Genomic DNA, 25,621 nt, shown 5'->3' with positions numbered 1-25,621 from the left:
ACTGTTGACTTACAGAAACATAGACCTGTATGAACACAGAGATCACCTGAGAGGTCTGTCACAGAACTACCTGCTGTCATGGGTGATGTACAGATAAAAATGTGGAAGATCTAGAAACTAGTCATTTCATTCGTAATCTCTGCCGTAAGTAAACATTTTAGTTTAATGGTAAAAGGTCACTCAGGGTTATTATGAGATTTGATGAACTCATGGCTACAAGGAACCTTTAACTGTATGAATGAAAGATGAAACTGCAAAGGCACTCCTATTCACTACAACCAGTGCAGTGGCTGTTTCTGCCTTTCTTTTCTTTCCCTCCTCCCTTCCTTTTTCTTCTGTTTTTTTCTGGCACTTTCCTCTCACTTTCCTCTCCCTTCTACCTTATTTTTTTCTTCCTTTCCTTCTCCTTCCTCTCCCTCTTTCTGGCAGTAGCAGTTATTTTTAAATTTTTATTACTTTTTTTTTTTTTTTTTTTTTTTTTGAGACCGAATCTTGCTCTGTCACCCAGGCTGGAGTGCAATAGCATAATCTCGGCTCACTGCAACCTTCACCTCGGGGTTCAAGCCGTTCTCCTGCCTCAGCCTCCCGAGTAGCTGGGATTACAGGCACCTGCCACCACACCTGACTAATTTTTGTATTTTTAGTTGAGACCAGGTTTTGCCATGTTGGCCAGGGTGGTCTCGAACTCCTGGCCTCAGGTGATCCGCCCACCTCAGCCTCCCAAAGTGCTGGGATTACAGTCATGAGCCCCCACACCCGGCCCCAGCATTAGCAGTTTTTACACAAGAAGAGCATAGGCATGAATCCTGCCTTCATGGCACTTACACACTAGCAGAGGCATCTGGCAGCAAATAAGCACACAAAGGCAGCTGCAGGGTACGATGTGCCGTGACGTAAAGGGACAAACACCATGAGAGTCTGGCTAAAGCCTGGCATGTGTTAATCCTGTGTACCTATTCAGAAACTAGGGTTCATGACAGTGCTTCTGTTGTTACCTATTAGAAGTAGCTTTGTAAATATAAAGATTGTAGTTTTGTGAAGCTATCTAGTATAGAGGCACTCTGGGAGGTTAGCATTATGGAGTTTTTTCATAGAAAGGATGGATAGATCCTAACAAGCAAAAGTGGCAGAAACTAGTTTTTCATGTGTACATTGTAGGATTGAAAGATAACTGTTGTTGAGTGTGATAAACTGAAACTTTTTAAAAAAAATATATTACTATTTTTTACAAGTTAAGTTAGAGCAAGATATGCTGATTCTCTCCCATTTTCAAAAGAGGAATTGGAAAAGGGAGAGCTCGTTTATGTGGTATTCACAATAGCGTCTGTTCCTGAAGACAATTCTTGGAAAAATCTCATGAGTGTTCTCAGACTGAAAACAGGGATCCAGTCTGCTGTTCATGCAGGACTCGGGAGGCGAGCGAGCATGTGATACCAGGAAGGGTCCCAACCCTGCCCTGCTGGGGAGCCCTCGGTGGCGAGGTGGCCAGTTCAGGCTTCACTTCAGAACATGGATACTGCTGCGTAGGTGCTGGAAGGGTGCTGCATGGGTGCCGGAAGCTGCTTGGCACAATGCATGTCCTGTTTCTTGCCACTTGGAAAGACGACTGTGGAAGTCAGGTCTTCCCAGTCCTCACCAGTAAAGCAAGCAACGAATGCCTTCAGTCCAGGTAATGTGTCCAGGCTTTAAATTCTCCGGATCTGTCTTTGGATACCCTGGGAACAAGTCTTGTCTCTTCTTAGGCCCTTCTGACTAAAAGCAGCCAGGACTTTTAAACTGACTAATTTTTAAAGATTTCCAAATAGAGGAGAAAATTAAAGCAAAACTTTATGAAAGCTGAAAATGATCTTTCCAACTTTTCTCATTCAGAGTAGAACACTGGAGCATTGAAAGCTTGCTCATGTTTGTGATTGATCACATATTTAAAAAATTGTAAAATAAAGACCTCATTTTAATTTAAAAGTTCACTTCATCACCATCATTTCCACGAGGTTCTAGGTCTTTTGTGAACAAATTTAAAACAGTGCTTTCTTTATAACATGAATTAAATCTAGATCCCAATGATATTTGGCACCTTCTAAATACCCAGATGGCCACTGCATTTGCCTTGAAGTGAAGACGTGTGTAGAGTTTTAATCACATGTTTTATTTTTTCTCTTTTAAATATCGCCTTTTCAATAGTTGCTTGTTAATGAATGACTGATTGTTTACTGCAGTTTATAATCAGGAATGTGAACATTAAAAAATTCTAATCAGGATACAGGTTGAAAAACACTTTCCCTCTCATTCTCTTTCCTTATGCTAGAACAATAAAAATAAATTGTCCTTCCTTTGGAAACATAATAGTAAGAAATTTTATCATTCTCTTGTTGAAAACTTAAGTTTAATAAAACAGTTCAGAGGAAACTTAATTATAGTTCTTATACTACAAAAAGCTCTTATAAAAACAGGGGTAGGGCTACAATAAATTTTACCTCTTGAGCATAACCACCGCTTGAAAAAGAAAGATGGAGTTACAAAATGATTGTTGCTTTATCTTCTCCATTGTTTAATGCCTGAACATACTTGGATTTTTTAACAGCAGGAACAAGACACAATATTTGTTAGCTACCCAGGTAAGATCATTTGAGTCCAAAGACCAGATTCCAGAACAGACAGCAGATCCCTGTTGAGGACATGGGTTGTCAGGACAGCCTGGAGGCAGAGGGGTGGATTCTGTTGTAGGTGTCATAAGTGACATTTTGGATCAGATTTTTAACCCTCTTTTGTTTTTGAATGTGAGTAAATCTTCATAGCAGATTATTCTCATGAAATAAGACTGACACTATGACCTCAGGGAAAGAGTGCTTTGGGGGGGAACTGCTTATTCAATTAAGCAAAGAAAGAGCTGATAAAAGGGGCTGTCTCAGAGCTGTTGTTTCTTCTGCTGAACTTTTCCAAATGGGAGCACAGAAGTCCTGAGAACACTGCCTCTCTATATGTTGTGCTCAGTCCACACACTGCCAACACATGTGCATACACACACACACACACACACACACACACACACACACACACACACCCCTCCCTCAAAGACAACCTCTCCAGCCTATGGTTTTCCAGAATTAGCTTTTCCAAAGTACCTTGAGCACTAGGGGTTCAGACTGGGATTTGGGTTTGGTGACAGCTGACAGTGCTCCAAAGGCAGAGAACTGAACTTAGGGCAAATCTGTGGCAACAGAAAGCTCTTTTCTGTTCCATGAAAGTCGTGGATGATGCTTTCAGATCCTGTCTGCAAATTGCCCAACATCACATTGATAATGGAAACAAATGATCTGACACTCACATAGCTAAATATAATTTATAATTTTGATGTAAGGTTGACACATGAAAGATCATGCTTTTCAAACTGCTGTGATGACTTACACAGACAATTCATTTTAGATAATGGTGAGTTAAGCCTGGCAGCCTCTGAGCGTTTTTCACTCATTTGTGCAAACACCTGCAGTTGGGTACTAATGCACATGTTTAATTGCTTAAACTTAAATTATAAAATCCCTAAAAGGATGTTTTTCTCCTAGAAAATAAGTCAGGTCTCTTGCAAAGACTGCCTGCTTTCATGAGCTTCTTGTATTTCCCGGGATGCTTATGCGCCAGCCCCTGTTAGAAAAGGTCTGCTTTTAAACACAGGAAGTTGAGCCCTTCAGGTAAAGTGCCGATGTCTGAACCATCAGCAAAATCACTACACCCGTTCCCTGGGAAGTCTAGTTCGTCAGAAACAAGTTTAATTCGGGAACTATAGTTTATCCAGGTTCCGTGAAGGCAATTAGCACTGGGCAAGGGCTGTTTGATCAGCCTAGAGACACCGCCTTTACGCCTAAAGCTCCAGTCATTTGTCTCTGCTCCCGCCGACTCGCAGCGACCACAGAAGACATCAGAACTGCATGAAAATGGCCCTGCCCCTGCGACAGAGCAGGGCGCTTCTGGCTTGCGCCTTGTTATTTGTCCCTCCAGTGGTTCCTAGCTGTTGTGACGTCAAGGCTGCCATTCAGAGCAGAGAAAAAGGAAACCGTGGCCTCTCTTCGCATCAGTGGCCCGGACAAGCTGTTGTTTCTCAGGCATCCAAAGCGCTTTCTGTCTGGCAGAGCTGTGCATTCCATGCCTGGGTGACCTGGTTAAATGGAGGAAACCAAATGCTATCTGCTGAATGCTCTCCAAAACAAGCATTCCGCCCTGCGCGTCTCAAGCACAGGCTTCACTGCCTCTGAGGACTGTGAAGGGAACAGCAGCACTGCCTGCATTTGCCGCTGGCATATTCAGCTTCTGGTCAGAGTCTTAAAGGAGAAAATAACATCCTCAATGGCCTCGATTAATACACACTTCACCGACGTCTTTGTGCTGCCTTTGGGGTCAGTGCTACAAAATCCTTTTTAAAAAAAAAGGATTCGGAATCACAGTCAGAAGTTCCCAACTGCTGAACTGCCACCTCTTCCTTCCCGTCTCACTTCGGCTCACGCCATTCCCCAATTTCAGATTTCTGAATTCCAGACAGGCTCTTGTGTATGTGACTATATTAATCTTCCACGGTGCCTCACTGAATGTGTGTATGTTTTGCACACACATGAGAAAGACTCACAGGTGTAATGCGTGGATCACAACTCTATTATTTTCTTAATGAAGAGTAACACTTTGTGCTTTTCAGAGAAAAGGAGCTATTTCACAGCGTCGCAGAACTCTCCTTAGGAGCAAGCCAGGATCTCTGTGGCAAACATCAATCCTGCAAGGCCAAAAGCTCACGAAGAAAGTTGTGATCACTTAGAGTGACTGCCTTAGAATTGACCGACTTCAGACTACATTTTCTGAGGACATACCTTCTTGGGTTTCTTTCTGGCATGAGGGACTATTTTATTAGATTCTTGGATTTGATTATAGTCACCAGAAAAAGCAAGGTATAACAACCACACTTTGTGTTCCAGAGTTGTCTTAGTTAACTCAATATGCATTTGAGGTTTTATGTTACAAATCCCATTAAATCTTTCTCAAAATAGCCCTTCTCTGAACCTTTGATGAAGAATATTTGCAGGAACCAAAACCATTTGATATATACACCGGTATGTGTCAGGAAGGATCGTGATACAGGGGTGCCTTTGGAAAGCGGGTTATTATAGGACAGAATTCTTCCAGGTCCCTGACTCTTTGTCTTCTGAAAAAAAGGTGGAGCTCTTCAGATGTCTAGATAAAGACAGAATGGATGGAGTGAATTACGTAAAGTTAGGATTTAGACTGAGGGTCTGCAGGGCTGCAGTCTAGTTTTGCCTCGACAGTCAGACATGCCCAGGGTCTGGCCTAATACCATACAAATGCCATATCCACACTGGCATTGACACAGTGGTGAGAATGAGGCATGGGGGTGATGAGCAAGGCTTCTTGCTCGGTGCTTTGGTCTGGGTGAGCCTGAGATCTTGAAATGAGAGAAAAACTAGGACATTACTTTCCATCGTGAGCTGAAGAATTAGTTCTTTCTTGTTGCCTACTATTTGCATATCAGTTAATCATTTTCTTCTTTTTTTTCCTATTACTACCATTTCAAAAGGTACTTGTTATCTGAAGATAACTGATACAGGACCACTACTACTATTTTAAGAGCATTGAGTTAAAACTGAATCAAACATTTAAAAACAAATAGTCACTTTTTTTTTTTTAAGGTCTTATTGGGACTAAGTCCTGAGAAAACTAAAACAAAAGTTGAAGCTTAGTTTTATATAATAGAAATTTGGGATATGATGAAACAGCATGTTATTTCTTAGAAGAAAAATTGAATGTTGACTTCTAAAGCAGAATCATATAAAAAGGATGATTTTTGTATAAGCATTCGCATTTCCCCGAAGGCCTCTCTTAATCTTTTGATATACAAACCATTCTCTGGAAGAGTCTACCTCTCCTGTAATCACCTCTGTGGACTTTCTCTTCCCCAGCTGTTAACTGTTGAAACTGTCTTTCATCCTTATTTGTCAGTGACCCTATGTGACTCATGCAATTTGCTGGTATCATTTTTATCAACTGTGTGAAAAGCTGCAATTCCACCTTACAAGTGAACTGCATTGGATTTTCATTTTATTCTATGACATTATTCAACCAAGAAAGTGAGCAAGCATAGATGCTGATGTTAATGAGGACTAATAATAAGCGATCACTGTATTTGTCAGTATTTTTATAGGATGATGACTTTTGCTTCCCTTATGCAACTTGGTAACTACAGGGATTCAGATAATGATTACTCAAGTAATGACTCCCCACCCCCTGCCAAATATTATGTTGTATTTAAAGTACTCAGTATGGTTTAGTGGGCTTGATAATCAACCACATGTAGATTTGGAAGCCACCCCTGACACTTCACTGAGTTCTATAACCTTGGGTGTGCTTTCACAGAACCTAAGATTCTTGATCTTTTATATAGAGTAATAAAAGCAACCTTGCATCATGGTCATGAGGATTAGAACCCATATGTATAAAACCCCTGAGTAGTACCCTGTGCATGAGCTTAAGAAATAGTCCTGTCCTCACTAGGGCTGTTACTGCTTTTGTGTGGTATCTTACATTTTATATGAGACTTTTACACATATTTTGTTTAATTCTTTATATATAAACCCAGAAGCTAGAGAGCTTAAGTTTTACCCTCTAGACATTGCAAAGTCACAGAAAGATTTTGAGGAATGCAGCGACATGAATTTTACTACATTTTAGAAGAGCAGTTGGTGACTGTATGCTCTGCATCAGCTAATAACATTTGATAGGCAGTTTTTTCATGGCATAGGTGAGAACACTAAGGCCCAAGGATATGATGTACTTTCTTGGCAACAGGTAGTTTGGTTCTGGCATAGCTAAGCCTAGAACCCAACCTTCCTACTGCCTGCTGTTTCTTCACCACCCAGTTGCTCATTGGCAAGTGAACCAATTACAAAGGCTGTCTTACTTGTCCAAGAATAGAGAGAAAGGTGCACCCTGGGTGACTGGAAACGGGAATGGGAGGGAGAGGATGGAGGCAGCAGACATTGAAAATAAGTATTGACTAGACTTGGTGACAGAATGGCTCAGCTCGGCTCAGTGAAGAAGGGAGTCCAGAGGCCAAACTTGCAACCCTGGTAGATGGCTATACAGTTAAGTAAAGTAAAATCAATAGAAGGGTGTTGGTTTTTTTGCTTCACGATGAACTTAAAGGGTCTGCCCTATCCAGATAGAAATATGTTAAAGATATAGGTAGGAGAGGTAGCTACCATTAAAGATACAGATTTGAGATTAATGCCACAGAAGGAGAGCTGAAACCACTATACTGCATATATCTCTGTGTGTGTGTGTGTGTGTGTGTGTGCTGCGCGCACTTGTGTTAAACTGGATTTGTTGGCATATCTCCAATTCAAGCCTGGGTCACGTGATTATGCTGTAACTTATTGCCCAGTTATAATCACAAACTGTTACACCTTCATCAGAAGGAAGAGTGAGTTCCCTAGATCAGTGTGTTTGTGTGTTTGTTTTGTTGGATGGATCCTGCCGAGGCACTGAGAGACAGACTTTGCTGGGCCCTGTTTTGTAAACAAATCTGTTCACGCACGCTTTCTTCTATCATTGGATGTGTACACTGGCTCTGATTTTCCTACTCGACATGCCGAAGCCTAAGCATTTAGAAGCTTGTTTTCTTTTAGAAGTAGGCAAGCATCAAAGAAAAACATGCACATGCATTTAAAGTGTGCACATCTACCCTAAGTAAGTCTTTGGATCTTTACAGTTGTAACCCTGGGTCATGTGCAGTATATTTCAGCCCACTACACACAGCAGACCTGCAAGGCGTCCTGACAGCCCCCACAAAACTACGGACTGAGCTTAGTGCAAAAGAGAAAGCCCTTTTTACCCTTAAAGTTCATTGCATGGGCCATTGTGGGATTAGTCACCCCAGATGATAAAACATAATACTGGTTTTCCTAAGTAGGGGTGATTCAGCTCTTAGATTGGAATATGAACTTAATGTATATAATACATACAGTCACTTCCTGAACTTGTAGTTTTTTGCATGTTTTATTTAATATTCTAGCCAGGTTTAAATTTTTATGGCAGGAAGTATGTGAATGGTTATGACAGGAGTAAATAACATTTGATTTTATGATTACAGTACAGGAAGTAACTTTTCACACCAAATAAATCTTTGGGAAAAAAGTGCTGGCTTATAAATTTAACGAACATAAATTTTCCAGAATCTTGCATACAGTCGCCTTTGCTCTCTTAAATGGAACTAAATACCTGGCTGGTCTCCTTTTTTGCTTAACTTTTTTTGGTCAATGAATGTCTTTGTTTTAGAAAGAGGTATTTTCGAGTGTTTTGATGTGATCCAACACGACGTAAACCCATTAAAAGATTCTAAGCGAACATAATAAGGCCAAACTTTAGTGTAAATAGCATGAAAGGCTGGAACACTAAATAAAACATTATTTTTTTCCTTTAAGAGTAAATAGCTAGGCTAGGCGTGGTAGTTCATACCTATGAACCTGTGAACCAGTGCTTTGGGGGTCTAAGGTGAAAGGATTGCTTAAACCCAGGAGTTCAAGACCAGCCTGGGCAACATAGCAAGACCCCTTCTCTATTTAAAAAAAAAGAAATAGCCAGATGTGGTGGCACATGCCTGTAGTCCCAGCTACTCAAGAAGCTGGGGCAGGAGGATCACTTGAGCCGAGGAGTTTGAGGCTGCAGTGAGCTATGATGGCGCCACTGTACTCCAGCCTGGGCAACAGAGCGGGCCTCTGTCTTAAATGACCAAATTATTTTTCATCATTAAAGCCCGGGAAGCCTCCAAACTGCCACCGAGGCAAGTTCCTTCCGGTGACTCCTGTAGCCATGATGTGCAGGCACTTGGGAGGAACAGCCTGTTAACATCAGAGAGGCTGTTGCATGTGAACAAGTTTACAGAGAAGAGGAAAGAATTGGATAGAACTTCAGTTACACTTCATTGTAAGCAGAACTTTAACAGAGCCTCTGTTTTTCCTTGAATAAAAAAGCGAATAGTGGGAATAAAAGGTTTAGAAAAGATTTCTTTCTTCACCCTTTTCATCTTAAAGCCTGAAGATGTTGTAATGAGAAAAATATTGTGACATTCATTTCTGAAGGTTACTATTACACACACGTGAATTATGTGAGCGAATGGATGGATGCCTGGCAGATTAAAATGTAGAGTTCCAGAAGCATTCGTAACCACCATGTGGCTATGACACAGCGGCACATCATTGGGCTGGGAGTGAAAGGATGAAGGTTCAGACTTCAGGTCTGGGTCTGGGAGCCTCACCCAACCACCCTGACGGAAAACAGGATCTCTGAATCCCGTCTACCTCTACAACTCAGTACCACACATTGTGCAGCTAAGTAACTTGCAAGTTATATGAAACTGTTTTCACAGGACCAGCAGAGTTACCACTGCTTAGTGGTCCTGAATCTTCATTACATTTTTACAGAGAATATATTTGCATGTGACATGATTAAAAATCTACCTCGTGTTTTTACGGTCTTGGTAGGTTTTAAGGTCGTTTCTTACATGCTGTTTTCCTTGCTGTGCAGCCAACCCGGGTGTGACTGGCAGACATGCTGAGGGCAGGCTCTGGAGTGTGAAGTCAAGGTCAAGCCTCCCTGGCTCTGAATCCTGGCTCCACCACCTACTGACTGTGTAACCCCGGGCGTGTCCTTAAGCTCCGTGGGCCTCAGTTTCCTTATCTGTAGGATGAGGATAAAAATAGAACTTACCTCCAGGGCTGCTGTGAAGATTAAACAAATGGACGGATGTGCAGTTTGTGGTAGCTCCTGAGCGGGCCCTGCATGTCAGTGTGCTGTTGTCGCTGACGATGAAACTGGCTTAGAGAGGTTGGGTGATAGGCGCAAGAACAAATTAGCAAAAAAGACGAGCCAGAACTCAAACATAGCCTTAGGACTTCTCAGTGGCTGGTGCCCTTCAGTTGTGAGACCACTCTCTCCCCTGCCTATAAAAGTGCCACGAAAGAGTGCTCTCCATTTGTTTGTTTAAAAGAGAACTGAGTAAATGTTAAACGTGAAGGACATTTGTCATGGGGTTTTACTTTGTTTGGAGAGGGTGGACTCTATAACTCTTGAAAGGTGTCCACAGCATAGCAAGGGCCTGGACAGCCTCCATGGTTTCATCACATTCTCAATATCCAGCCTTAGAAACAGCTCCCTTTAGGTCCCCAAATTAACAGGAGTTTCTAAAGGATAGCAGCTTTTTTTGCAACTGCTGCATCTGTTAGATTCATGTTCTCTTTGCTGCCCCCTCCCCAAGCTTCTACTTCATGATCTTTTTGTTTTGCTCGACTTTTCCTCTTTTTAAAACCTCTGCATTGGCCACCCAGGACTTAAGAGGAACTTTCCTGGAAAGCCGTCTGAAACAGGAACAAATTGCACAGAAACACTGAGAGCTGGGAACTTGTGTGTATACCTGTCATAGTGGGAGACGGAGGCTTCCTTCTGAGTAAGAGAGAAGAGTGGATATTCTAATCGCTGCGTAGTGGTCAGGCCTCTTTTGCTGAGCTTGGTATCAATGGGATTTTAAAAAATGGTAGCTATTTGAAAGTACTCTCCATGTAAAGGGTTCCTGTTCCTTTGGCCCTATCACAGAATATTCCTATTTTTCTATTGAGGTTCATAAGGTTTCATGGGCAAGGGCTGAGATGACTATTGTGTAGTGTAGTTGTTTTAAATTAAAAATTTACCTCTAGTTATAGGTGCTACCTTTTACTTACCCTCAATTTGGAGATTACATCATGCAGGCTGGGCACAGTGGTTCATGCCTGTAACCCCAGTGCTCTAGGAGGCCAAGGCGGGAGAGTCGCTAAAGGCCAGGAGTTACAGACCACCCTGGGCAACAGAGCAAGGCGTCATCTCTACCAAAAAAAATTAGCTGGGTATGGTGGCACTTACCTGTAGTTTCAGCTACTCCGGAGGCTGAGATGAAATGAAGTCAGACCCTGCCTCTAAAATCCATCAATCAATTATGTGTCTCAGGCAAATGCTTTCCATACTCTTCTTGTTAAAATATCAGTTTGGTAAAGATGATAAAAGCGTATCACATCCCAGGAAGTTGAGGCTTCTGTGAGCCAGGATCGCGCCACTGTACTCCAGCCTGGGGGACAAGAGTGAGACCCCATCTCAAAAAAAATGAAAATTCCCTTCCAGAGTATAAATCACAGATTATGTTTTTATATTTTTTTTTCATATTTATCTTGAGTATCCAAAAATGTGAACTAAAAGAGTTGGGGTCTAAGTGGCAAAGTGCTGCCGTGTTACAGGTTAAGGGCTTCCATGGATTGTGTGATAAATACAGGTGTGAATTTGGGTAATGTGTTTTATTTTTCAGTGCCCATTAAGTAGAAGTTTATATTTTCCTCCCTCCTCCTTCAAGAGGCCCCCTCCCCACCGTGTGGCACATGGAGGCCCCAAGTTGGAAGCACATTCACAGCCGGAAGCTGAAGGACAGGCTCTGAAAAATCTATCTTTCAGCAAAACACCTACCAATCTCAGAAAGTGAGCTTTGTCACCACTGATACTCTGTCAGGTGGGATGAAAGCAATTTTTCTTACTCATTTTGCCCAGTTGTCAAGAAATACTGCTCTTCTCTCTGACATAAATTAACAGGTTTGGCTACAGCCTAGAGAAATACAAAATGTCACATTTGAGCCTTAGTGGCCGGTTTTCAAAGGGGGGTGCCTGAGTGTGAGCACCATGTCGGCTGTTGTGTTAATGTGGCTGGGTCTCATAAATAGGTATTTTTCTGCCCCTGTGATGGACAAATCTGAAACAGTTTTTCCATCTCACAACCCCAGGGGATGGTATTTAGAGGCTGATTTTTGGCATCTCAGTTCCTGGTAAGGAAGATGAATTCCGTATTTGAAATTTGGGGACAAACAAAAATAACTCTTTCTCTTTCCTTGAAGGGTTAATGCTCCAACCAGCCTCAGATTGGTTCGCTTGAATCTTAAAATTACTTTTCTGGTCACGCGCGCCGAAGGTCTAAGCATTTGTGAAATGTCTTTTCCCCCCCCCCCCCCACCCCTTGATGCTGTTCTCTTTGGGCTGTCTTAATTACACAGGGGTTGAGAAACCAAATTAAAATTAGGCGTGTCTGGTCAACAGTGATCACGTTGCATGCTTTTAGCTTTGCTTGTTGAAGTTGCTTCTCCTCCCTGAGTGGCTTTCCTCCTATTTTTTTTTTTTAAAGGAAATATCATAAGCTCTTTCAGAAATACTCACAGGAAGTGAGTGTCCGTATGCTGGTTACTCACCAGCAACTGAGTGTTGGCAGGTGGAGAATGCTACCGCAGCCCGCCCAGACGGATCTGCAGACTGGCCCCATTGCAGAGGATTAGACACAGGGTGCGTGGATCATAGGGTTTTTGTACAGAAGGCAGTTTTAAGAGGAAATTGGTCACTGCATGTCATCTCGAGGGGTGGTGATTCAGGGAGCAGGGCTGGGGGTCAGAAGGCACGTGGCTGCCATCTCGGAGGTTCCTGCTCACTTCTCAGAGGGCAGGCTGGCTTCTAAAAATCAATGCTCCCTCCACCCCCAAACAGCGATTCTTCTGCAGTGAATCACTTCCAGAAATGAATAGCCACAGTTTTTTGGAATGAACGTTGTGAAATCCCTCCTTTATAATGGCAGGTTTTCAGTTGGTGGTTTTATCAGAATTTCTCAAGATCAAAACGAAACCTTCTCTTTAAAAAGGAAAGAAAGTACTATCGATACAGAAAGCAAAAGTATTTCCAGTCTCCTACTGAACTGTCACGGCAGACCTCTCTGTATCTATATTTAGAGATGTATGTCCATATATTTGCCTGAATGTGTGAGTTCTTGGAAGTATGGATTCGTTGCCAGGAGCTGGTGATTTCCTATGCAGAGGTCGCTCACTACAAGAAATGTTACACTCGGTGAGTAGGTGGTAGCTTCTGAAGATTATTGGTAACCCAGTGTTGGTCGTCTTGAGTCATGGATTTAAATGATGGCTAGCAAGCTCTTAAATACCTTCTGCTTTATATGATACAGAGCATGGAACTGTAGGACGCACAGACGGCTGTGAAGGGTTTTTAAGAATATGGATTCATTGAATAATCAGTGAATCTTGTGAATATACACCTTTGGAGGAGGAAAGGGTGTTTTACAGAGGGAAGTGGTTTGTAGGGGCTTTTAAAGGTACAGTTATCGCTTTTCTATATTTATTTTCAGCATCGTTCAGTCCTCCTGTATGAAAGAAATAAACAGTCTCAACAGAGAAAAAGTTATGCTGACTCTTTAAATGAAGAAGCTCAATCCTCATGTTACTCTTAACTGGACTTTTTTCTTCCTAAATATTCATAAGGGAAACTATCCCATGAAGGCAGCTAACTTTCTGGCAATCTCTACGATGTGTCTCATTCAGAACCTGGTGGGCTCTCCATGCATTATTGGCAGCACTTTTATCCAGGGGCACAGAGAGGGAATAGGGTTACTGGAAACAGGGAGTGTAGCTCAAGGAATTGTTCTCTCTCTGGAGTGGATAAGTTGTTTGACCTACTGACTCATTTCACAGGAATTAGGAAAACAACCTAGTGTGGTTTTTATTGTTAGTCCTGGAGGATTCCAAAATCTGTGTGCCTACAAATAAGATGAGCTGGGGAAAGGGAGCGCTGGCATTTGGCGTTTCTACTTGCCTCTTTTCCTGGTGGAATCCGATCCTCTGCTTCCAGGACAAGTCCTGCGCTTGGGATCCTTTGTACAACCATTCACAGGTGAGTGTGTATGACAGCAATTTCTGATTTCACTAGTTCTTGCTTCTAAACGCCTAAATGGTGCTTTGTCTAGGGAAAGGCTTTAAAGGGCATTTTCCCCCGGTACGTTTATAATACATTTCATATTTACCTACAGAAAATACGGTGGATGTGATAATAATTATACAAGACAACCCACAGACAACAATGAAAGTTAAGAATTAAGATACATTCTGATAGATTTTTACAGCATATTGACATAAAGGCAGTTTTGGTTTTGACATACGTACACCAAAATGATATTTGTAATGCTATTTAAACACAAGTATACAAGGCACCAGTGTATTCTGGCAAAAATAATATAATTATCAACAGTTAATGAAAGGCTTGTGCTTTGAGCTACTAACAAAATGTTAATATGTAGAGAAACTTGTGATTCATGATGTTATGGTTTTCAACCAATGTTATCAAATCAGCTAAAAATATCAGAAGAGGACAAAGAATGTATGTTAAACATGGATAAAAGCAGAAACTGAGAAAAGATAGCTTTGATATTTAACGTGTTAGATTATGGCCTCTATATAATGTCACATATGCTGGACTGCCCCCCCCAAAAAAAATCACACCCTCAAATTATGATCTTAATTATTCAAAGGATGTTTGGCGTGTTGGTGGTATAGTGGTGAGCGTAATTGCCTTCCAGAAGATGGTTGGTGTATAATTACTAGAGAATTTCTTGCTTTCTTGGGAGGTGGCTTAGTAAAAGGTTGAGTCAGACATACTGAGGCTGTTTATTCAGTGTGCTATGCTGTGCTGTGTCCGAATGCCTGGGAGTTAAGAGTTGTTAACCTTTCCAGGGTGCTAGATCCCTTTGAGATTATGATGGAAGCCATGAATCCTTTTCCCACACCTGTATGCAAACATTTGCCTGCCCATTTACAGACCCAAAGAAGCACATCCATGTACCCCACGTGAAGAAGGCTGCCCTGGACTAAGCCCTCACTGTGACTCTGCTGTTCTTAAGCTTCCCAGGAAACACTGTTATTTAAAAAGACGAGCCATCCAGGTCAAAAAGAAGTCATTGTGGTTACTAGGTGGGGGTGCAAAGCCAAAGACAAAGGGTGGGGAAAATACATGACTAATAATAAATAAAGAGCATGGTTAATACCAGAGCCTCCAAACTGATAGCCCAGAATCCCTCAACATTTAGCCACGAGTATTTGTAAAGTACGTTGTGAATTCAGGTGGAGGGCTGAAGACTCAACATTAAGCAGTTGGGCAGAGTTTTCATATGTATATTTGTCTATGCCTTTTGCACAATGTAAAACTAGGAAATCTCTTTTCATTTTTCTATTGTGCACACTACCACATTAGGTAGGACTCAAAATCATCTCAACTCCAGGAGTATAATTCGTAACAATTATAACAAAGCATAAAAATGATTCTACATTAGCAGAAGAAATGTAGTAGGGATAGATTTAAAATAGCATGGTTGAGTACAAAAGAAACATCATTTTTTTAAAAAAAATGCAGCCTTTATCACTCATCAGCTAAACTTAAGTCAATGCTGTGAGGCCGTTGTGGGAAAAAAATAGTCATGATTCTTGGGTATATTAAAAGGAGCATGACACAGAAGGGTAAGAAAACAAGACTTAGTGTTCGTCAGATTCATCATTGTGTCCTGTTTGAGTCACACTTGAAAAAAGATTTTGGACAATTGTGAAAAGCTGATACACAAGCAACAGAAATTACACGCCCTTCCAGGAAAAGATAAGGCAACTGAGAGTTTTATTCCACACAAGGCTAGAGGATTTCTTGCTAATGGCCTTTAAGTAGTAACAGTCTGGTTTATCCTTATATTCCTGGGGCCTTCCACACTGTCTGGTGCTCCGTACTTGAGATGATTGTTGTGTTTAGTGATACGAGTAATGTTCCTGTGATAGACTTAGCAGGAATAAGTAAGTTCAAATAAAACCAGCGATAGTGTCATGACAGACAACATATAATACATGAATTTGCTGGGTGATTAATACACAAGGATGACTGTCTCACTTGTGAGGATGATAAAATACTTCAGCAGCTAACTGGGGGAAGCTACAAAATCTTGGTTTGATACCTCTTTCAGGATGAAAGCAGATTAAGTCTCCTGGGGTGGTGGAAACATGTATTCATTCATTCTACAAACCCTGAGGGCCTGCTTGGCTAGGTGCTCACGGTCTGGTAGAGGAGACAAAGATACAGAAACAGAGTCACAGTGTGTGATGAGTGCCATGGGAGCATGAAAACAGCATGTGCAGGGCTTGTGACACTCAACCTCCACCCCGCACAGCTTCCAGTGGAGGCAAAGTCACAATTGACTCAAGGGACAGGCTTGGCCGAGTTAGCTGGATGGAAGGCAGGTGGGACAGCCTGGCCAGAGGCCCAGACCTGTGTGTGTGGGGAAGGGGTGATGGGAGATGCAGACTCGGCAGTGCTTGGAACAGGTCTGAATGCTGCGCCTTGCTAGCCTGAAGATTTCCACCCAGAAGCCTGACAAAGTCAGATGTGCGCTTCAGAAAGGCCAGGCGGGCTGCAGTGAAGAGAGTGACTTGAGGGGGTGGGGGACAGGCCATCGAGGCAAGGGGACCAAATGGAAAGCTTTGGTCAGGGCACACATGGTGATGGATTTGGGGGAGAAATGGGGGAGGGTGATGCAGGCAGAGTGGCCAGTGTTATCAAGTGGCATCATTCACCACAAAATGCAGTCCAAGAGGAAGCCCAGGTGTGAGGGGGACAGGTGGCATTCAGACGAAGCCCAGGTGTGAGGGGGACAGGTGGCATTCAGACGAAGCCCAGGTGTGAGGGGGACAGGTGGCATTCAGACGAAGCCCAGGTGTGAGGGGGGACAGGTGGCATTCAGACGAAGCCCAGGTGTGAGGGGGACAGGTGGCATTCAGACGAAGCCCAGGTGTGAGGGGGACAGGTGGCATTCAGACGAAGCCCAGGTGTGAGGGGGGACAGGTGGCATTCAGACGAAGCCCAGGTGTGAGGGGGGACAGGTGGCATTCAGACGAAGCCCAGGTGTGAGGGGGGACAGGTGGCATTCAGACGAAGCCCAGGTGTGAGGGGGGACAGGTGGCATTCAGACGAAGCCCAGGTGTGAGGGGGACAGGTGGCATTCAGACGAAGCCCAGGTGTGAGGGGGGACAGGTGGCATTCAGACGAAGCCCAGGTGTGAGGGGGGACAGGTGGCATTCAGACGAAGCCCAGGTGTGAGGGGGACAGGTGGCATTCAGACGAAGCCCAGGTGTGAGGGGGACAGGTGGCATTCAGACGAAGCCCAGGTGTGAGGGGGGACAGGTGGCATTCAGACGAAGCCCAGGTGTGAGGGGGACAGGTGGCATTCAGACGAAGCCCAGGTGTGAGGGGGGACAGGTGGCATTCAGACAAAGCCCAGGTGTGAGGGGGGACAGGTGGCATTCAGACGAAGCCCAGGTGTGAGGGGGGACAGGTGGCATTCAGACATGTCAGTACACAGAGAGTCAGTGGCAGAGACAGAGCCAATGGGGAGTTGGGCCGTGTGGATAAGGACTTGAGTGAAGACCTATCTCCAAAGCAGGGGATCACGCTTCTAATTTTTTATATGGTGTTTTTCATTTTATTGTTACTCATTTGTAATGAAACCTCCTTTTTTATTGTATATATTTAAAGTGTCAACCTGCTGGTTTGATACAATATGTGCATAGCAAAATAATAACTTACACTCAAGCTATGAGTGTACCATCTCACAGTTACCTTTTTGTGCCTGGGTAAGCCCACCTAAAATGTACTTAGAAATATTCAGTGTCTTCACTGTGGTCCTCATGCTGTACTGCAGATGTATTCATCTGACATCATTCCAGCTTTATACCCTTTGACCCACATCTCCCCATCCCCCCCAGCCACCACTGTGTTTCTATGGACTGTATTTGACTATTTTAGATTCCACATATTACCTCTAATCCTCAAAGCTCTATTAGGGTTTTGTATGTTTCCTTCCCGCACTTTCCTACAAACACGCAATTTGCAGAATCAGCATAATTCTGTAGAGGTTCATTCATTCATTCATGTATTTATGAGATGGAGTTTCACTCTTGTTGCCCAAACTGGAGTGCAATGGCGCAATTTTGGCTCACTGCAACCTCTGCCTCCCGCGTTCAAGCGATTCTCCTGCCTCAGCCTCCCAATTAGCTGGGATTACAGGCACGCACCAGCACACCAGTTAATTTTGATTTTCAGTAGAGACAGGGTTTTACCCTGTTGTCAGGCTGGTCTCGAACTCCTGACTTCAGGTGATCCTCCTACTTCAGCCTCCCAAAGTGCTGGGATTACAGGTGTAAGACACCATGCCCAGCCTGTATAGACACTTTCAATCCCACTTTTAAAACAGGCATGTTCTCCCTATGCTTTAAAATGCCTCTAAAATATTTCTAATGGTGCTAATTCTCTAATTTGGGAGTGTCTAATTTGCTTCCAGTTTTTAAAAACTATTTTTATATTACAGTAATTAACCTTTTAAATACATGAATCTTGGGCATATTTTTAATGATTTCCTTAGGAGAGATTCCTTGCAGTGAGTTTCTTGGGTAAAAGGAGGTTAAGTGTAAGATTCTTGATATACCTTGCTAAGTTGTTTTCTAGAAAGCTTGAACCAAGTTCTACACATTTTAGCAATGTATGAAATGTCCTTCTCTCCATATCTTCATCAGCATTGAGTGTTCTCTCTTTTTTATCTTTAGACAAAAAGGTTACATTCTTTTTGGTTCATCTACTCAGAAGCTGTTTAATGAATGTTCACTCCATGTCAGGCATGTGGCATGTTTTCATCTCTACCAATAACATTGAACTTTCTTCATGTGTGTATCAGCCTGCTGTTTTCTTTTGTAAATGTTCTGTTCATGTCCATTATCAACTTTTCTATTAGGGTGTGACTGTTTCTATGATATATTTATAAGGGTGTGTATGTGTGTGTGTAAAATATTTGAGGCAAATATTTTTCCCAGCTTCTTTGACTTTTAATTTTGCTTATACTTTATTGGAAATACAGAACCATTATTATTATTATTATTATTACAGTACTGTAAGTTCTGGGATACAGGTGCAGAACGTGCAGGTTTGTTACTTAGGTATACACGTGCCATGGTGGTTTGCTGCACCCATCAACCCATCATCTACATTAGGTATTTCTCCTAATGCTATCCCTCCCATAGCCCCCCACCCACTGACAGGCCCTGGTGTGTGATGTTCCCCCCATGTGTTCCCATGAGAACCTTTATATTTTATGTAGTGGAGTAAATGATTTTATTTTTTTCCTGTATAACTTCTGTTACCTCAGGCTTAGGAATTCCTTCCTACCCAGAAGTTAGAAAATATTCATCTAATTAAAAAATAATAATAATTTCATTTATAACATTAAACTCACCAAATTCGACGTAAGATGTGGCCAGGCCCAGTGGCTCACACCTGTAGTCTTAGTGCTTTGCAGGGCTACGGTGGAAAAATCGCTTGAGGCTAGGAGTTCAAGACCAGCCCGGGTAACATAGTGAGGCCCCACCTCTACCAAAAAATTTAAAAAGTAGCCAGGCATGGTAGCATGTGTCTGTAGTCCTAGCTGCTTGGGAGGCTGAGGTGGTGGGAGGATCACTTCAGCCTAGAAGTTTGAGGCTGTAGCTATGATCATGCTATTGCATTCCAGCCTAGGCAACAGAGCAAGACCCTGTGTCTTTTTTTTAAGGTGTGAAAAAAGATCCAAATGGAGTCTGTTCCACATAGTAAATCCCCCATCATGTATTGAGTCATGTATCTTTCCCTATTAATTTCCATATTTAATTTATGTTTCAAGACTTTTTGCTGTTACATCCAGCGGTAGGAGCCCATGAACTTGTTGGATATTGGTAACCACAGACAATGTGATAATACTTTTTTCCAACATTTTATTATGAAAAATACACTGGCTAGATTCTATAATTAATATTCTGTCACTTCACCATCTATTCACATAATAATTCTTAAACCTCTCAAATCATTATTTGAATTTCAAAGTGGACTATCAAAGACATTTTCTCTAACCCTATTTTTCTCTAATTTGTAGTTTTGATTTCCAGGAAGCCTTCAGCAATTCATATTATTAGTACAGTAAGAGAGTAAGCCACACACTAAATACCAAGAAAAACTACTTTCCAAAACATGTTTTAGTCGTTTATGAAGATGGCTAGCAAGGGGGCTTCCTGGGACACAGTGCTGGGGAAACGGCAGGCCCTAGGAATGGGCTTTGAAAGAAGACTTCTGTCACTGTCAGATCACATTCCCAAGTGGCCATCGTCGTGCTCTGCCAGGGAACCCTTAGCAGAAAGGCTGCTTTGCCCAGGATCTGGCTTGTCACCCCAGACCAGCCCTACCACTGTCTGGCATTGAATGTCCCTGGTCCAGAGTGAGTGGCCAGTTGCATAGACCTTAGACCAAGGAGCTTAGTCACCTCTTCCCAGCCTAAATTGTGAGCACCCTAAATTCCCATGGGTTGTTGAGACCTAATAGCATCCTGGCTTAGAGATGGGATTGCACCTGGGTCTGCACAGGAAACTGGCCTAGTGTGTGTGCTGCTTGGTGCAGCGTACCACCAGCCACATGGAAAAACCCACAGCCTGCAATAAAAGATTCGCCTTTGGTCACCACTTGACATTAGCTGTGGTTTAATCTGTGTAATGTTTTTTCCCCCCCGCCATCTAAGCCTCAATTTCCTATCCATAAAATATGTTGGTTTTGGCCAGGCATGATGGCTCACGCCTGTAATCCCAACACTTTGGGAGGCCAAGATGGCCTGATCACCTGAGGTCAGGAGTTCAAGTCCAGCCTGGGCAACATGGCAAGACCCCATCTCTACTAAAAATACAAAAAACTAGCTGGGCATCATGGCACATGCCTGTAATCCCTGCTACTTGGGAGGCTGGGGCAGGAGGCAGGAGGCAGGAGAATCGGTTGAACCCGACAGGCAGAGGTTGCAGCAAGCCGAGATCGTGCTACTGCACTCTAGCCTGGGCCATGGAGCAAGACTCTGTCTCAAAAAAAAAAAAAAAAAAAAAAAAAAAGTTGGTTTTATTAGATGGCAGAGAATATTTTTTTTTCTCTATCCAAAATCTGTGATTTTAATCTAGAACACTGAATGTAGGTCAGGATCCACCCCATTTTCAGAAATCTGGGAAGATCTTTTTTTATTTCCAGCTTCTTGGAATAAATAATTTCCAGGATGTTACAAACATTGATGAAGTTCACCAGAACAGACCCAGGGTTAACATTTTAAAGTCGTTAGATATGGCTCCAGGAAAAGGCAGGAGAAGGCACCCGTGAGACCCTGCAGAGGAGGCCTCACCCTGGGCAGCCTTAGGGCTGACCCGCTGCCTTACTGAGCGTATTCCCGCCTCTACCCCCAGAGACTCACTCTGTGGGTCCGGTGTCACCTCGATTCTAAATTCCCTGCTTCCTAGCGAATTATGCTATCGCACTTTAGAAGCCTGGCCAATAAATGCTTTGAAATTTAAGGATAGCTATCCTGAAAAAATTTAATATAACCTAAATTGATAGTCTCGTGATGTCAGTATTCAGAAGAGGCGTTCTATTTCAGCAAGTGGTTTTCAGAAAAAAATAAAATAACCTGAGTTTTTCTCCTGCCACACTCCCCTCTTGCTTTTATGCTGCAAAAAGAGCTTGTTGCTTGCCTGATGCACCGTGTTGTTCTCTGCCTCTGAAGATATAGCTCCCTGAGCCTCCCCACGTTGTCCACCTCTCCAATACCATTGCTCCACTGGGAAGCTGGCCCGGAGGTGCCCTACCATGTTCATCTCTCCTAGCCCAGGGCTGTCTTTAACGTTACAGAGACACAGATATCAAAGTGTTGCAATTTATTTGGCTTTCATTAATTTGCCGGAAGCAAGGGAGGGTAGATACAAAGTACTCCTCTAACCTGTTATTTCCCTTGCTGTTAAATGTAAAGAAGACTGATGTAAGAATCTTTGCCTTCCACCAGTCATAACCATGGTATGCACAGAGCTTATGAATCATCTTCTAAATCCACAGCTAGTTTTAAAATTTAGCTTCCAGGCTAGATCTGCAGGAAATGATTGTGAGATCATAAACGCTATGGAGTGAATATGAAGTTACTTACCAGATGCCATAAAGTTAGCTCAAGGAATCCTGAGGAAGATGTCACTAAGAAAACTGCTTTCAAAGCGGAGTCAGACCTGCATGGCATTTATTATCTCCATCGTGTTACCATGCCAAACATATAAATAGCTTCAAAGTGAGTTCAGATTAAAACACAGAAAAATCTTTGGATATATTCACAGGCAGTAGGGGTCATGTAACAAGTTAGTAATGAAAATAAAAGATATTTGAGGTGCAGCCTCAACTTTTTAAGATGGATCTTGAATAAAAAGGTCTAATGAAATATTCTATGGTATTTTCTCTGGGATTAAAAAAAAAACAAAGCCAAACAAAAAACAAGGGGGCACTGGAACAACGTTTTAGATAGACCACGGGTGTTTCCCAATGGGCATTTGTAGTGCACTTACTTAACTGAGAGCCCTCTCATATGAAACTGGAACGTCACCACCATGTGACAAAGCATAGACTAGCCGTGACCTAATATGTACTGACCATGACTAACGCAGAAGTCCAGGTCACTGCGGTTGTATTTCCCGTGGCCTCAGTGTTCTGGGGTTAGGGTTAACAGAGATAATTTATTTCTGTGTTCAAGTCTCTAATTCTTCCATCATGTAGACTATAGGTGGGAGCAGACTGGATTCAGCATTGCTACAATAAAAAACAACAAATAGAACCACCACCAACACCACGTATTGAGAACTCCATGTGCCAGGCACTGTGCCAAATACTTGATTTGATTATCTCTTTTAATACACAATCCTGTGTGACAGATCCTACCATGAGACCCATTTTACAGATAGACAACTGAGGCTGGGGAAGTTGGAAATGGAGGAGCCAGGATTCAAGTCACAGCAGTCTGGCTCCTGTGCCCAAGCTTTTAATTTGTATCCTATTCAGTTTTCATAAATGAATGACTCGTGTTGGAGGTGTTTTTATCCTTGGGGCCAGTTTTATTCAGCCAGTTTCCTTTGGTGGTGGTTTTAATGTGTTAGGGAAGAATGCATGTATTCCCCACAGCTGGGCACCTTTGTGCTGGATCACCTGGCTACAGCTCATGCATAGTGCAGATTACCACATCCCGCCCCCATGACTCAAGCAATTGTGCTGTGGGTATAGTAGGGTATGTTCAAAAAAGGCAATTCACAAAGCAGCTGTCCCAACTACCAAGAAAAACAAATGTGGCATAGCCCATGACAGAACCCCCTTTTTTCATTATTAGACATGAACAGAAGCTCATTAATGCCATCCAGTAAGTTCAAGCCCTATAACTTAAGTACACCGTCAGGACCCAGAAAGAAACCTGTTGTCTTGTGATGTTATTGTTGCTTGGTTGACCTCATAATGTCTTGACAGGGCGCAAGACACCCTTCATGATCTGGTCTTACCTCTCAGGACTCCCCCCATCCTTACCATTGTTTGTTGATCTCTAGTGCAGCCAAATGAAGCCCGTCATGCTTGCCCTCTGCCTGGAAGCTCTTCCTTCCCTTTTCCTGGCCAATGGCTACTGTCCCTTCAGAGTACTGTTCAGATGAAACCTCCTCCAGGCAGCCTGTGCTGACTCCTAAGGGCTGGGCTAGGTGCCCCTTGGGTGCTTCCACAGTCCCCTCTGCTTACCCAGTTGTATATGTGTCATACTATGTTCTGTAATTCCTATTTTTTGTCCATCTTCGCTGGCTTACATTGACCCCTTAAAAGCCATGACTAGGGCTGGGCACGGTGGCTCACGCCTGTAATCCCAGCACTTTGGGAGGCCGAGGCAGGTGGATCACAAGGTCAGGAGATCGAGACCATCCTGGCTAACATGGTGAAACCCCATCTACTAAAAATACTAAAATTAGCTGGGTGTGGTGGCACGCACCTGTGGTCCCAGCTACTCGGGAAGCTGGGGCAGGAGAATTGCTTGAACCCAGGAGGCAGAGGTTGCACTAAGCAGAGATTACGCCACTGCACTCCAACCTGGGTAACAGAGTGAGACTCCATCTCAAAACAAAAAACAAAAAAACAAACAAAAAAAACATGATGCCATGATTGGGTAGTGTTTACTTTTGGATAAATACCTGGACACATGATAGACAATAAATGTTTGAGAGAGAGAAATGACCTACTGGGTAAGACCAAAAACTAATGTATACTATGTCTAGTGTTCACAGTTGACAAGATGCTTTCACATACATGACCTCATTTAATCCTCCTGGCAACTCTGGGAAATAGATTTCTGCATCCCTGTTGTACTAACCAGGAAACATCAGCCTGCCCTGATGGCAGGGACGTGGTTAGCAGATGGAAAGCCAGGACTCAGGCTCAGGTCTTGAAACTCAGATCTTATGCCCCATGTACCACCATGTGGATATTCTCGAGGCGTCTCTCTGAAATATTTCCAGAATCTTTCACAAAAGTCCTGTGTCATCCTTGTCCTGGCCAACTAGACTCAGAGGGAGGATTGATGGATTTTCATCTTCCTCTTCCCCTTCGTCTTTTCTTCTTAGCATCTTCCTACCGTCCCCACCACCGCGCTTTTCCACCAAAAGCCTGATGCTGGCATGTAATGGACCCTTTCCAAGTTTCAAGGTGTTGACAGTAAATCTTTTGTATTTAGACCAGGCCGGCTGCTTTCCTTCTTTTCTTGTGGGTAGAACTCTGGAAAAGTGGAGGGGGGGTGGGTGGGGCTTCAGGTAAAGTGCATCAGCAAATCAGGTAAGTCAGATGGTCGTTGTGTTAGTGGGTAAGAGATGAACTGGGGGAGGGGTGTGTGTTTGGGCAGTGAGCAAGCCAGCAAGAGAATGTGAGTGGGCGGCCAGTTGGTTGGCAAGTGAGAGGCTGTGGAGAGGTTGCTGCTGGGACGGGCTTTGCAATTAAACAGTTGAGCAGATCTTAATAGCAGACTGGGGCGGTGCTCTCTGCAGGCCTGCGGGGAGCGGGGGAAGCAAGCGAGCTGGAAGCATCTTTGGGCACAGAGCAAGATACGAATTTCATAAGCACATAACCTGAGGAATAGAATGCAACCAGAGGAGGGAGAAATAGAGATTCCAGGCAGCGTTTCCTAAACTTAAAAAATTCTGAATACCCAGTTTTGCTTTGTTCTGGGGGCCTCTGGCAATGCTGCTGAAGGGAGGAATTTGCAATTCCATAGAAAAGTGAATTTATCACCACAGTGGAACATGAGACCAAGGTCATAAATCCCTTTGTTTGGAGTGTCCATTCTGAACTCCTTTTATACTTTTATTTGCAGGAAGAGGCTATACCAGCAAGTATTATGGTTTTACTGGGTGGGGTGGCAAGGCCAGGAAGAGATGGGAGATGCTGTTAAAGGTCCTTTCTCCAAAACATTCAGAGATCAGAGGGGAACTCAAGAGGTCAAAGTAGGCTGACGTCATTGTTCGTCCATTTATTCAGTAAACCTTTCTTGAGCACCTACTGCGTGCCATGCGCTGGTTGGCAGTGAGGTGAAGATGATAGTGATGAAAACACAAGCATGGTCTCTGTCATCGTGGAACCTAAGTAAACACACACCAAAAAAAAAAAAAGGCCCAAGAAAAATCATGGCCTGAGGGGAAGGCACTGAGATGACAAGGACCTCCTTCCCAGTGGTTCCCTGAGGAGGTGATTTCCAAGGTCCCAGCACAGGCATGAGCAGGAATGTGTGGGTCAGGGGGTAGGGGTGAGAGCTCTCAGCATAGAGAGC

General features: G+C 43.2%; 1 protein-coding gene and 3 long non-coding RNA genes across 12 annotated transcripts in view; 2 read left to right on the top strand and 2 right to left on the bottom strand.

Moving 5' to 3' along the window:
• Positions 1-25,621, top strand: part of LOC708686 (uncharacterized) — a 255,606-nt gene that overhangs the window by 181,828 nt on the left and 48,157 nt on the right. For 3 of the 9 annotated variants that reach the window (XM_077997357.1, XM_077997358.1, XM_077997355.1), the window contains exons 1-2: positions 12,589-12,948; positions 13,744-13,785. The exons of the other annotated variants lie outside the window; for them this stretch is intronic. In XM_077997357.1, the coding sequence (XP_077853483.1) occupies positions 12,860-12,948; positions 13,744-13,785 (131 nt within the window). In that variant the 5' untranslated portion in view covers positions 12,589-12,859. Of the gene's footprint in view, positions 1-12,588; positions 12,949-13,743; positions 13,786-25,621 lie in introns of those variants that run through there. 9 annotated transcript variants of the gene reach the window in all.
• LOC144339951 (uncharacterized) lies at positions 2,525-12,393 on the bottom strand. Its single transcript, XR_013415579.1, has 4 exons — positions 12,306-12,393; positions 10,945-11,146; positions 9,554-9,729; positions 2,525-4,150 (listed from the first exon to the last, which is right to left on the bottom strand). It is a non-coding gene; the product is annotated as an uncharacterized LOC144339951 (long non-coding RNA).
• On the top strand, positions 14,241-20,245 carry LOC144339948 (uncharacterized). The gene is made up of 2 exons (XR_013415576.1): positions 14,241-14,726; positions 19,578-20,245. It is a non-coding gene; the product is annotated as an uncharacterized LOC144339948 (long non-coding RNA).
• LOC144339962 (uncharacterized) lies at positions 23,012-25,476 on the bottom strand. Its single transcript, XR_013415590.1, has 2 exons — positions 23,665-25,476; positions 23,012-23,580 (listed from the first exon to the last, which is right to left on the bottom strand). It is a non-coding gene; the product is annotated as an uncharacterized LOC144339962 (long non-coding RNA).

This window comes from Macaca mulatta, chromosome 3, assembly GCF_049350105.2.
Source record: "Macaca mulatta isolate MMU2019108-1 chromosome 3, T2T-MMU8v2.0, whole genome shotgun sequence".
Taxonomy (NCBI): domain Eukaryota; kingdom Metazoa; phylum Chordata; class Mammalia; order Primates; family Cercopithecidae; genus Macaca; species Macaca mulatta.
Note: the sequence above shows the minus strand (reverse complement) of the source record. Positions and strands in the feature narration are given on the sequence as shown.